The 14,199-nt window shown below is 39.8% G+C and overlaps 1 protein-coding gene across 38 annotated transcripts in view; it reads left to right on the top strand.

The window, feature by feature from the left end:
- The window catches only part of KIZ (kizuna centrosomal protein), a 133,040-nt gene that overhangs the window by 78,417 nt on the left and 40,424 nt on the right, over nucleotides 1-14,199 (top strand). For 17 of the 38 annotated variants that reach the window (XR_012419082.1, XR_012419092.1, XR_012419079.1 and 14 more), the window contains 3 exons: nucleotides 165-258; nucleotides 9,249-9,414; nucleotides 10,617-10,682. Coding sequence is in view for 23 of the 38 variants with exons in the window: in XM_065522701.2 (XP_065378773.1) it covers nucleotides 165-258; nucleotides 9,249-9,414; nucleotides 10,617-10,682 (326 nt within the window). In the remaining 15 variants the exon portion in view is untranslated. Of the gene's footprint in view, nucleotides 1-164; nucleotides 259-9,248; nucleotides 9,415-10,616; nucleotides 10,683-13,175; nucleotides 14,161-14,199 lie in introns of those variants that run through there. The other 21 variants (XR_012419084.1, XR_012419081.1, XM_074004641.1 and 18 more) reach the window with 5 other exon arrangements.

The following is a 14,199-nucleotide window of genomic DNA, read 5'->3' as shown; positions in this document are numbered from 1 at the left end:
AAAAAAAATGATACTTGTACTCAAAACTCACTTAGTCCAGAATATGTTGAGTTCTAGACTTTTCTGGATAAACCATCTTCTACTAACATAATTGAGGCCTTTAAAAAAGTAGGAATCTTATAATATTACAAATCTATAGTGAGTGTCCTGTTTCTGTTTTATAGACCTGGACAAGCACCAGACTCAGGCGTACCGAGGGCACTGGTGGGTCAGCATGTTGCCACCTTGAAAGAACATGATAATTCTCTCAAAGAAGAGGTAGGTAGCTAAACTGTCTGAAGTTTTCCCAGTCACAAATGTGGACCACAGAGCAAGGTTAGTAATTTTTATTTAAAAAAGAAAGAAAAAGAAAAGTTTTGGCCGGGTGTGGTGGCTCACGCCTGTAATCCCAGCACTTTGGGATGCCGAGGCGAGCAGATCACGAGCTTAAGAGATCAAGACCATTCTGGCCAACATGGTGAAACCCCGTCTCTACTGAAAGTACAAAAATTAGCTGGATATGGTGGCATGCGCCTGTAGTCCCGGCTACTTGGGAGGCTGAGGGAGGAGAATTGCTTGAACCCAGGAGGCGGAGGTTGCAGAGAGCCAAGATCACGCCACTGCACTCCAGCCTGGGTGACAGAGTGAGACACTATCTCAAAAAAAAAAAAAAAAAAAAAAAAAAAAGTTTCCAGATGTGCCAGTTATTCATTTGAGGAAATGTTATGTATTTGAAAAAAACAACGATAAGAAAAGTAGTAAGTGAGGTTTTGTGGTTGGTTGGTTTTTAACTTTCTGACCTCAGGCCTTTTGCAGAATGTTTTATGTAGGAATTCATTTTCCAAGAAATTTCAAAGCGTCTTATAACACTCTGGTTTTTCATCTCCACTCCATACTTCAGAAATACTGTATAGTCATTCATGTCAATTCAGCAAATACCTATCGATCCATTACTGTACACAGATATCAGCCCAGATCCATTGGAGGGAAAGAGACAAATAAAATGTGCCCCCCGCCTGCCTTCTGGGGTGTGACATCATGGGATGCATGTAATAAGAAAATGGCAAAAATATGGGCTTTCAGGAAAGAGAGCCAAGCCAAGACTCCTGGAGAAGCAAGGAAGGCAGAGGTCATGATAGAGGGAGTACAGGGGTGTGAGAGGTGATCCTTAAAAGATAGGCTTTTGATGGTATGAGTTGGCGGAGGGGGCAGAGGCGACAAGAAATGGCAGCTGTGAGCCAGAGAGCACACTGGGAAACCCAACACATACTCAGGCAACAGAGCCATCCTGAGGCTGAAGCGAGGACTCAAGTCTGGGGATGGTGAGAAGGAGCACAAGAAGCAGTTGCTGGCCATGGTGTGCAGCATCCAACACCAGGCCAGGGAGACTGTGTTTAGTTTCGTAGCTTTTGAAAAGCCACTGGAGCTTTTTGAACAGAGCTGTGATAGGAGTTCTGCAGTGCCTTAGGGAATTTCATGTTTGGTTTCGGACTGAGACATTGAAGGAGGGAGCCCTGCAGTGTTTCAGGCAAGAGGAAGGAGAGGCCTTGGGAGCTGGTGCCAAGAGAGAATTTGAAGATACTGAACAGAACATGGAAACGGATGGAGCAAGTTCCCAAGGAAATTATGAGGGGAGGAACCAGAAGCCCAAGTTTAGAGCATGTCCATTGGCATATTCCTTCCTCATTCCTTAGAAAAGTCACATTCAGGGAAACAGCCTTCTAGGTTGAACATCTTGGGAATGTGTCTTATTTCAAATCATGTTTTTTCATCTTTATATATAATATAGGATAATCTGGCTTTGGTTCTTTTTAAGGTGTTTTTAAAATTATTGTCATGCTCATAGTTCAAGGATTATGTACCTGCACCTTCTGGAGTCAAGCTTTGCTGCCTCTGTCTTGAAGTCACATGCCTACGTGGCTGTGCCATCTAGAGCCTCTGGCATTCCCCCTCCAGCCTTCCAGAGCACCTTCAGTCCTCCTCAGACCCCTCTTTCCTTGCCGCTGCAATTAAGAGAGTAGTAGGACTTTTTTTTTTTTACAGCGTTTCAAACATACATATATTCAGTGATAGGACAGACCCACTAATCCCATGCCCACAACCCAAATTCACATGTGTTGTTACCGTTGCACCATATTTGTTTCCGACCCCCTCCTCCTCCTCTTCCTCCTTTCCCCCATCTTCATACTCCCCCTTCTCCCTCCTTTGCTCCCCTCACTTCACCCACCTTCCTTCTCTTCTGCTCTTTCTCTCTTTTCCCTCTTCTCAAACTTCCTTCCCTCCCCCTTCCCCCTATTCCTTAGGGGGAAGAAATAAATTATTACAAAGATAGATACAGCCCCCTGTACGCTTCTCACAGATTTCATGCCCCTTTTCAAAGATAACCTAGATCCGTTCGTTCTTTGCTGATGAACGTAGATCTTTTTCGTTTGCTTCCTTTTTTGTTTGTTCGTTTTTTCAAGACAGAGTCTCGCTCTGTTGCCCAGGCTGGAGTGCAGTGGCACGATCTCGGCTCACTGCAACCGAGGCTCACGCCTCCGGGGTTCAAGTGATTCTCCTTCCTCAGCCTCCCAAGTAGCTGGGACTACAGGCATGTGCCACCATGCCCGGCTGATTTTTTGTGTTTTTAGTAGAGACAGGGTTTCACCATGTTGGCCAGGCTGTCTAGAACTCCTGACCTTGGGCGATCCACGCCCCTCCCTCAGTCTCCCAAAGTGCTGAGATTACAGGTGTGAGCCACCATGCCCAGCTGATGAACATAGATCTTAAGAAAGATACTGTTTGGGTTTTATTGTCCCTTTGAGTTAGCACTGTCTTGTAACAACATTATTTTCCATGCTTGTTCACTGCAAGTACATCACAACTTAGGCATTTTAAGGGTGAAATAAGTGTTGGTCAGCTGTCCTTTGCTATCTAATCTTTTTTTTTTTCTTTAATGATATTGTTTATATTAGAAAACATAGTCCAAGTCCTAAACAACCAATCTACTCAATTTTTCCAATAATGGGAGGGGTTGCTCTCCAATTAATACCTAATGAATCAAATTATATTGTGCTTCCCCAATAGATCTTTGTTCCTTTTTAAATCATTCTGATCTCATTTTAGGGACAATCGTAAAAATTACCAATAGATTAATGACACAATCTATCCTTAAAAATGGAAGTAGGCCGGACGCGGTGGCTCACACCTGTAATCCCAGCACTTTGGGAGGCTGAGGTGGGTGCATCATGAGGTCAGGAGATCGAGACCATCTTAGCTAACACGGTGAAACCTCGTCTGTACTAAAAATGCAAAAAATTAGCTGGGTGTGGTGGCAGGCACCTGTAGTCCCAGCTGCTGAGGAGGCTGAGACAGGAGAATGGTGTGAACCTGGGAGGCGGAGCTTGCAGTGAGCAGAGATTGCACCTCTGCACTCCAGCCTGGGTGACAGAGCAAGACTCAAAAAAAAAAAAAAAAGGAAGTAAACAGGTAATTTCCCATCCAGTTAAGTTGTGAGTGAAGAACAATATTATTTGAGACTGAAGAACAGTCCCAAAGAACAATATTACCAAAATGATGCAGGCGGGGCACACCTTGTGAACTGAAGGACAAAATGCTTTTGTGAGTCCTAAAACTGTTTTGGTTTACATGTCATCCTTTTCTGATTAGTAAACTAAAGTGTCTTTCTTTGAGTTGTTTCTGTGTATTGAAACCATCTACACATTTAGTAAATACTATGGGTTAAATCTCTCTCTTTAGATAAAATCTTAAAAGTAAGTGATTTTCAAAATTTAAAAAAGCTCTACTAGAAACTACTTGGTTAAGAGTCTAATGAAGCTCAGAAATATTTACTTTGATCTCTTGGGTAAATGGCTAATTAAACAGCCGCATGTAAATGATGTTTACCTGTGGTTCCCTGTGCTGTCAGCCCGAGTCAATCCCTTCTCTTGAGTAAATACATTATCAAAGCCGCAGAAACGCAGATTATGTTCCCTGGAGACCAGATAAGGTCCACAGTGCCCACATAACCTATTAGGCAATTACATAATTGAACTGCCTGCTTTTAAATCAGAAAAATTTGTAATTACTTTTTGTGGAGAAAAAGATGAGTTGGGTACTTCATTAAAATACAAGGTGCCTTAATATTAGTTTTCTCCCAAGTAATATCTGTTTCCGCCCTGGAGAACTTTGTCATAGCAGAGCAATCTGCTGGTGACACTCATAGAGTAGATTGGGTCCTGCCCCCCACCATACACACAAACCAGTTTTATTCACCAGGAAGATGCTTTCCCCAAATGCTGGACTGTTTTCTTGTTCTTATCTCCTGAAGACTCATTTGCTGGGTCATATGAATATCTTCCCATTTAAAAAAAAAATTGCTATACAGGTAAAATCCCTTCATTCCCTTTAATGTAGAACTTAAGTGTTGATGCTTGCATTTCTATTTAAACACCAAAAAGTTACTTCCATTGTCCAAGAGGAATATTCTTGAACCTTGAGGAAGAGTCAGTTACATCTGCATACTAGGGGAAAATATCATCTGCTGTCCGTATCCATGATTTTTAATTCTTTTGCTTTTCTGTGTCTGTGTTAGTAGCACTGGTTTGCATATAGAAGGGAATTTAATTTTATCAGATGCATTTACATTCATTTTCTCTTTGTATTGGTACCACCGACAGCAGAAATTGGATTTCTTTAGAGCTAGCATATGTTTTCTTTTAAAAACAAGCATTAAAAAAAAATCTTGAAATAGTAAGATAAACAAAAAGAAAACTGGCCTTTATCCTACTATTCTACTATTTATATATAACCTGTTAACATTATGGTGTATGTTTTTTAATATTTAATATATTGATATGGGAGGCTGAGGTTGGTGGATCACCTGAGGTCAGGAGTTAAAGACCAGCCTGACCAACATGGTAAAAGCCCATCTTTACTAAAAATAGAAAAATTAGCCAGGTGTAATAGCACACACCTGTAATGCCAGCTACTTGGGAGGCTTAGGCACAAGCATTGCTTGAACCTGGGAGGCAGAGGTTGCAGTGAGCTGAGATCGCACCACTGCACTCCAGCCTGGGTGACAGAGCGAGACTCTGTTTTAAAAAATAATAGTAATAATTAATACATTGAAAAACATAGGTTGCATTATTTGTATACATAACCTTGTGGTTTTTTTACCCCCATTTGCTGCAAAGTGAACTCTTTCATACCATTACATGTTCTATTTATATCATTTCAAATGGCTTTACAGAGGTCCCCTGTCCACTGTCACTTCAGTCATTTACCTGTTGTTCAACATTTGTTTCTAATTTTTCCTCTAGTAAAAAAGTTTCGGAGAATATCTGTGCAATTCAGATTTTACAAATATCTATAATATTTTCTTAGAATGAATTCCTAGATGTAGAATTACTAGGTCAAAAGGTGGGTATATCTTTCAGGCTTTTGCTATGCATGGCCAGATCTCACTCTGGAAGGGTCATCAGAGTTACCAGTAATGGATGAAAATAACATTTCTCTGAGTTCTTTATGAAACTAGATACTATCAACTTTTTTTTTTAGGGGCACCAATTTAAGAGATGAAAATGACATCCAATTTTTTTTTGTTCGTTTGACCTTTTTGTTACAATTGAGGTCGAACTTTTTCTCTACCTATTTATTAGCTATTTGTATTTCTTTTATCATAATCTGCCAGCTCATGTTCTTTGCTCATTTTTCTATTAGGTTAGTAATATTTTTTCTTATTGACTTGCAAAAACTTTTTAAATATAAATTTGGAGATTTTGTTACTATCTTTTTAGCAATTTAATTTTTGTCTTTTAATTTTCTTAATGGTGTTTTGGACACAATGTCTTTTCTATTAATATCTTACATCTGTCTGTTTATACATTTGAATATCACAACCGTTAAGTTTTTTGATATAATTTAAGAGTCAGCCTAGATGATTCTTGGGGTTCTAGACATAGCAAGATTAATATTTAAACTGAACACGGAGGAAACTTCTAGTAGAACTGGGCTAATAAAGGAATAGTACTGTAGGTATAATTCATAGAACGGTTTATCTGCCATAATGTCTGAAATATGGAAGTATCAACATCAGTCATTCCACAAATAGTGTGTGCCCTGGCATTTAATTTCCAAGCCCTTTCTCCTGGCTCCTGGGAAGGCTGAAAAGTGAAGAGATGGTTTGTTGGTACTGAGTTAGGCTTCAGACTGCTGAGAACAATGAAACAATTTCTAGTTTTCTCTTCTGGGCTCCAAAAAGAGAGCCTTTATTAGTAACAGGTAAGTTGAAACCCATGCATAGTTCATTCATAAGCACTATCAGAAAGCCTGTGGTAAAATTGTTGTCTAGTGACATTTTTTCAGAGAATTAGCTCCAATTTGCAGAACCCATTTAGTCCCAGCATGAGATGTAATAAAGCAACCTGTTAACTGTTCTCTGAGCTTCTCTATGTGTTAGTGTCATCAGTCTCAGACTGCAAACTCCTTCAAATTGGAGGTTTCCTTAGAAATACACTTTTCTGGAACATCTGCAAGCAGTACATCTTGAAAATGTATTACAGATGTTTTCCTGACTGCAGAAGTTGTGTTTGCCAAGCGCAGTGGTTCACGCCTATAATCCCAGCACTTTGGGAGGCCAAGGAATACAGATCACCTGAGGACAGGAGTTCGAGACCAGCCTGGCCAACATGGTGAAACCCCGCCTCTACTAAAAATACAAAAATTAGCCTGATGTGGTGACACACGCCTGTAATCCCAGCTACTTGGGAGGCTGAGGCACAAGAATCACTTGAACCTGGGAGGTGGAGGTTGCAGTGAGCCAAGATCCCACTACTGCACTCCAGCCTGGGCAAGAGAGCGAGACTGTCTCAAAACAAAGTTGTTTTTGACTAGAAATCCATGATCTATCCTTGTCTCTCCTTGTCTGAGACTAACTTTTGTCTTCATCCCTGCTTATCTTTGAGAAATTATCTGTGGAATTATCTTAAAAGATAGGTTGTTTTGTAAACATTTCTATCAAAAAAGTAACGGAAATCCTGGAGATAAGTATTGAGTAGTGAAGATAAATGGGATAAAATACAGATAGTCCCTGACTTCCAATGGTTCGACTTACATTTTTTTGATTTTATAGTGGTGCGAAAGTGATAGGCATTCAGTGGAAACCATACTGCAAGTACCTATACAGCACTTCTATCTTTCTTTTTTAGTACAGTATCCAACAAATTACATGTGAAAATCAACATTTTATTATAAAATAGGCTTTGTGTTAAATGATTTTAGGCATCTGTAGGCTAATGTAAGTGTTCTGAGCAGTTTAAGGCAGGCAAAGCTAAACTGTGATGTTCAGTAGGTTAAGTGTGTTAAATACATTTCTGACTTACAATTTTTTCGACTTGTGGGTTTATTGGATGTAACTCCTTCATAAACTTAAGGAGTGTCTGTGTACAAAGTAAATTAAACTAGCAGTGCAGTGTGCCCACCACATTATTTACCTCACCGTGGAAAAGAGGGCTCAGCGCAGAACTGTTGGCAATGGTGGTATTCTTGTCAAGCATACAAGGACTCAGTAGAAAGATGTTTGTAGTAGATTCCAGAAACAGGTGCAGTGCAGTGATCTGTGTAGGCAGTTGGGATGGGGGCAGTGATGGGAATCAACCTTGGCCTGGCCTTCAAGGGCAGGACCGTATGCCTTCCCCCTACTCTGCAGAAATGGGAATACTGAGCAAGTCATCCCGACAGAGTTATCACAGTGGAGTGAAATCCAGGGACTAGTTTCTAGAAATAGAGGAAAAGCCCCTGGTCACTAGAACTGCACCACAGAAAGGTCCTGGCTGCAAGGCTAACTTGACACCAAGTTCTTTGGCCAGGGGGACTAGAACTCCTTAAATCCCCCTAATCAGCTACTCCAGCTCCTAGGGTAGACCATGGGTCCAGGAGGTCAGCCAGTACTAGGGAGGGCAGAAGGCAAGAACCCTGCAGGGATGTCAGGACTAAAGGCGGTTGCTTTAAAGTGTCTGAAATGCCAAACATGCAAGGCCAGACCTTCCATGCTCTGCTTTAGTGAGTTTCCCTGTCAGAGTGTCTTCACCTTCTTTCATGTTAATCACAAGGAAGGTTATTTTTTCCACCTTGTTCACTGGATAGTTACGTTGTTACCACTTCACTCTTGGCTAATGATGACCTATGAACATTTGTCCATTTCTGCTCTTCATATTAATTTTAAAGACTCATGGGCATTTCCCACAATTGGGTTGGACACTACCCAGTATTTACTGTCATTGTCAGCTACCTGTGGGCCACCATCACCACCGAGGTTTCCTCTCCAGCTACCTAAGGAAATTGCCACCTATCAATAGGAAATGAGAGAAACATACAGTCTGGCAGCGGGATAATGTGACCAGTGGTTTCCTACTAAAAGTTTAACTCTTGTTGCCAGCATATTTCTATTTCTTAGGGGAAAGTACTGACCTGAAAATCAAGAGACATGGCTAGTAACCCAGGCCCTGTGAATTGCCCCTTTTTCTCCACCTCTAAAGTTGGCTCTGATAAAAACCTATGTCTTCCTCCTTGCTCAGGACACATGAGGTATTATAAGTAAGACAATGCCTTTGAGAAAAGATAGGCAGTGTGGTAGGTGAGTTTCCCCAGATCCCCAGACAACTTACAGGCAAAGTGTAGACCATCTTAGTACTTGATTGAAGACTGGAATTTAGAATAAGGGCAGTTATCTTTCTGCTCAGTGCATTCTCTTCAGCCACAAATTTTTCTGCAATCTTCCTATTTAGGGGAAGTTCATGGGTCATTTTGAGGAGGACGGGGATATGGCAGGGTCACATCTTTCCAGATCTTTTTCTCAGTTCAAAGTAATTCTGTCTGGCATGCCTAGAAAATAGGATTCATGTAATGAAAGAATAATTTTTTCCTTCAGAAAGGAGGTCTGAGGCTCTCTGCCTTTTGTATATATCAAAGGGAGGATAAACCTGCCCAGATTAACAGAGGTGGTCAGGTTTCATATACATACTTAACAAGCAGAAGAACATTTCTGCATTACGTAAGATTCAGCCCTCAAAAAGTGTATTATTTTGAGGGTAACTTGTAAAGAATTAGATTATAATAGAAAATAACCTGGTGTTATTTTATCTTGACATTTTAATTTCATTTAAATATAGGAAACAAATCCTAAGTAAAGCTTAACTTAAAATTATATTTGAAGGCTATGTCTTTGAGTCCAAGAGGAATGTGGCTACAGTTTGTTTTTATTTCTTTGTGCTTTTTTTGAAACACTGTAGGCAACAGCATTATTGAGAAAAGCCCCTACAGAAGAGTGTGGCCATAGGTCAGCTATTCACAGTAGTGAATCATCTTGCAGCTTGACGTCTATTCTGAATGACAATAGTGGAATAAAGGAAGCCAAATCTGCTGTATGGCTCAACAACGTTCCTACAAGGGAACAAGGTAACTATTGTTGAAGTGTGTGTCCATAGCAAAAAGGCATTCAGGGTCATCATCATCTTTCTCAAGGTATACCTGTAGAATATCACTGACTAGTGAATACCTCTGATTTTAATATGCATAATGTATTATTTGTTTTATACCACCTTCCAATAAATACTTATGTTCTCCTTTAGTCTAACAAGAATGGGAAATCTAACTGTAAGTCTGTCGTTCTAGGGAATTTATTTCTAATAAAATAAGTATTCAGAAGTTATGAAATCTTAACAAAACTAATTGCTTGGCAGTAGATGATTTTGATCCCACAAAGATGAAGATGATTCCATAAAGTACTGTGAAGTTGTTGATATCACTTAATAGAATTTACTCATAATTGTAAACATTCCTTTTAATTATAATAGAACCTTACCAGTGTCTAAACAGTTGATTAAGAATCAATGAATTTATGCCCCCCAAATTTAATAACCAATTTTGAGCACCCAGAAACTGTGATTATTTTAGCACTACTGCTAAGACATGCCATTTAACTGCTTTAATGGTTTTCCAAGACAGTTACGAATTCCTCAGGAATTGCTCGAGTTGATGTACATGTGCAGGATGTGAGACTCACTTATTTTATGTCCCACCCAAATTTGATAGATGTCAGGCCTAATTATTTTGCGTGAAAGCAACATAGTGGCACCTTAATTTAATTTTTAAATTTTTATTTATGAGATACCTTAATTTTAGAATAGATTTCCTTTTAGGAACAGTATTATTTCAGACAAGAAATACATTAACCAAAAAAAAAAAAAAATTGAACATAAAAGTAATGGCAATTGGCCGGGCACGGTGGCTCAAGCCTGTAATCCCAGCACTTTGGGAGGCCGAGACGGGCGGATCACGAGGTCAGGAGATCGAGACCATCCTGGCTAACACGGTAAAACCCCGTCTCTACTAAAAAATACAAAAACAAAAAGTAGCTGGGCGAGGTGGCGGGCGCCTGTAGTCCCAGCTACTCGGGAGGCTGAGGCAGGAGAATGGCGTAAACCCGGGAGGCGGAGCTTGCAGTGAGCTGAGATCAGGCCACTGCACTCCAGCCCGGGCGACAGAGCAAGACTCCGTCTCAAAAAAAAAAAAAAAAAAAAGTAATGGCAGTTAAACACCCAAAGGATCTATTCCTTAACTTTGAAATACATTTTTATTATTATGCATTCAATTTTTAGAAGTTTCAAATGGCTGTGGAGACAAGAGCAAGAAAGAAAACATGGCTGCAGATATCCCAATCACAGGTAAAGCTATGGTTGCCTAAGAGTTTCAGACACAAGATTTAACATTATTATATAATCAGAACATTTTGGGTCAGTGGTTTGTGGACCCCACTAAGAGCACATGTATTCAGCTACTGCATGCTGGAGCAGGAGATTAATCCTAAGAGCAGAACGTATATACTTTTGTTAACATAAACTAAGGTGGAAAATCACCGTGTCTATTGAATTCTTTATCACCATGTTATGTATTTACACCTGTAACATCCTCTATCATGTACCCTTTCAGCACCTGCGTCTGTGTGAAAAGGTCCATCTCCCTGGGGAACACCCAGTCATTACATAGCAAACTATAGATGTTTCTGATTTTACTCTTTCTTTCCTGTGGTAATTGAATATGTATATTAAAATAAGCAGATAATAAAAAAAAAAAATGCCAGATAGGAAGCTTGTGTTTGCCTCAGTTACAAAGCCTGTCTGATAATTTAAAAATTGCACCAATCAGGCTTCATCTTGATCTATTAAGATTTCGGCACATGTATTAGGCTTGTTTAGGTGGAATCTGAATGATATTATTTTTTTTCTTTTTAGAATAGCAACAGCAGCAATTAGTATTCTGTACAGAGTTCTATTTGTCATACATCTGAATTTACTAGTACCTTATTTTGTAAAGTGGTGTACTACTTCATTATAAATTCAAAGGTCTGACTTTAAATATTTATACAAGTAAATACACCATTGCACCAAGGTACTGAGGCATGCATGTGCATATGTGGTAGTTTTGTTGTTGTTTATAAGCAGAAAAGAATGGCCTGCTTTTATGGCAGTGCAATTCCTGGCATGATTAATTTTTTAAACTCATGTTTTTGTGATGAACTCTGGTTTTGAAAAAGGAGTTTATGGTAGAGCAATTATTGTATATATTTATGCATTCAGATAATATTTTACTCTAAAATGCAGAGTTTTTTTATTTTAAACATTTTCCCCAATGATATATTTATTGTGTTTTTAGTCTGCATTTTCTGAAAACTCTGGTATGGCTCCCTGTTATTTTTATTAATAGAAATGTAGATGATCCCAAACTACAGATAACCAAGAAGTCATTTGGATACTTTTCCCTTGCATTTACTTTTGGATAGAGAAGTATCTAATGGCCTCTGAATTTATTTCAGTTAAAATTATAAAGGATTATTGAGGAGAAACCAGGAAATTACCTTGTTGTTCATTCTTTCTTCTCTTTTCAGTATTCTTTACAATCATCCCTTGCTGGGAGTAGTTGACTCTCCCCAAAGTTAATGCAAATGTATTTTGTTATATACTTTCTTTATAAGAAAATGGATAATTAAGTACCAGGGTTTCAAATCCTCCCTTATGCAGAAAGAAGTGCAATATGGCTAGAAGCAACCTGGGTTATTTGCCATTAAGACTTTAAAAGAAAGGCCGGGTGCAGTGGCTCACGCCTGTAATCCCAGCACTTTGGGAAGCCGAGGTGGGTGGATTACAAGGTCAGGAGATCGAGACCATCCTGGCTAACATGGTGAAACTCCATATCTACTAAAAATACAAAAAATTAGCCGGGCGTGGTGGCGGGCACCTGTAGTCCCAGCTACTTGGGAGGCTGAGGCAAGAGAGTGGCGGGAACCCAGGAGGCGGAGCTTGCAGTGAGCAGAGATTGCGCCACTGCACTGTAGCCTGGGGGACAGAGCGAGACTCTGTCTCAAAAAAAAAGAAAAAGATTTTAAAAGAAATTGTAATTCCAACAACCTGCCATTGATCCATCAATAGTTGGCAGTTAAAAAAAAAAAAAACGTTGTACCTATTTTGTGCCAAAATATTAGGCATTAAAAAAAAAAACTTTGGAAATTTTTTAAAAAACTTAGCAAAGCCATATACTTTGTTAAGGTGTTAACTGTTCTGTCCTTGCCAGTGTACTCTCCCCACCCAGGGACCTCCCATGAAATTCATGTTTGAGGGCCTCACGCACCTTGGCACTACTAATACTGTTGCTTTATCCATCATTGCTGCTACTTTGATCTCTTAAGTTCTTGACCATCATCCCTTTATTAAATGTTTGTGACTTTGGCATAACTGTTTGGAGATTTTGCATTTGTTAGAGTAAAGCAAGTACGTAGTTTAATTTAAGATAGAGTCTGTCTGCCTCTTTTTAATAGTTTTGTTGGAGTGTCCTGTTTGTCTGAGTACATGCTGGTTGTGTTTGTATGGGCTGCATTCCTTCTAGAATATTTCAAAGAAAAGAAATATTCCAGAGACTGTCCCCTGAAGGGTAAGGAAATGTAGCAATTGGACTGGGGCTTTGGAACCAGCCTTCAGTGTCAGCTCTTTTACTCCTTGCTCTGTTTCTCTACCCTCTCTGAGTCTCTGTATTGGGAAAGCAGACATACTGCCCAATAGGATTGTCTTAAAGTTTAAATGAAATCATTTGTGAAAGTGCCAAGCAGATACTAGACACTCAGTTTTATCTGTGATATATAATAACATTCATGTGAACATTATTAGTGTTCTTGGTCTTCTGTGCTGGCCCCCACAAGCCCCAGCATTTCCAAACCAGCTATGAGGAGCCTCACAAAGCAAACTCAAAGAAGAACAGAAGTAGAGAGAATGGGGATGCAGCATCACAGAAAGTGCCATTGTGAGATGAGCCCCCGGAAGAGTGGACACTTTCAGTCTGTTCTTGTGGACCTGCATACCTTCCTTGAGTTGTGGTAGCCACTTGGAACCAAGACCCACACAAGTACAGTGCTGCTGCAATGCCTGCAAGACAGTGCTTCCCGGTAGTACTGCTACGTTAGTTTCTGCAAGAAATTGCCACTTGAGAACACAATTGAGATTCAAATCCAGAAGGATGGTTACCTTATCAAAAAGGAATCTCAAGAAGAGTTTGATGATACTTTTCCAACTTCCACTTAGTCCCATGAGAAAATCCATAGAGAAATATCCGAAATAGCTGCTGAAGTATTCCTGAAGATCTCATTGGTCAAGGCCCAGACATCTCTGCCTGGGGGGACCTGTGTGCCCTTAGTAACCCTTACTTGCTCACAGTGGAAGACGTTGCCGGGCACCTGATCACCAGGCGGCAGACCTCCCCTGATGTGTGTGCTGCCCCACAAGTATTGATGAGCTAATGCAGCATTTTCCAAAATGTGTTATTTGCAGTGCTCCACCCAGAAAATACATCAATTAATACATATTTTGTTGCCAAGCCCTGCATGATCCTTCTCTCTCTCTGCAGTATGCATAATGCATAGAAACATAGTGAAGGCTTGGAGAAGACTTTCAGCAAAGGAATTTTTAAAATTGTGATCCTAGAGTTTCAGATAACTTATCGTTTATTTGAAAATGGAATTTTTCCTGTTAACAGCCAACAGAATTAATGTTCTGTGAAACATGCTTTGTGAAACATACACACATATATGTGGAACACTTTTGAAAGCAGTGAGTCCAATGGGGGCACCAGTTTCCTCAATACACTAAAATTATCTTCAACATTTTTCTGTGGTTTCATTTTGTGGGAAGCTCTCTT

Source organism: Macaca fascicularis, chromosome 10 (assembly GCF_037993035.2).
Source record: "Macaca fascicularis isolate 582-1 chromosome 10, T2T-MFA8v1.1".
Lineage (NCBI taxonomy): Eukaryota > Metazoa > Chordata > Mammalia > Primates > Cercopithecidae > Macaca > Macaca fascicularis.
The sequence above is the reverse complement of the archived record's forward strand: the minus strand, read 5'-3'. Positions and strand labels throughout refer to the sequence as shown.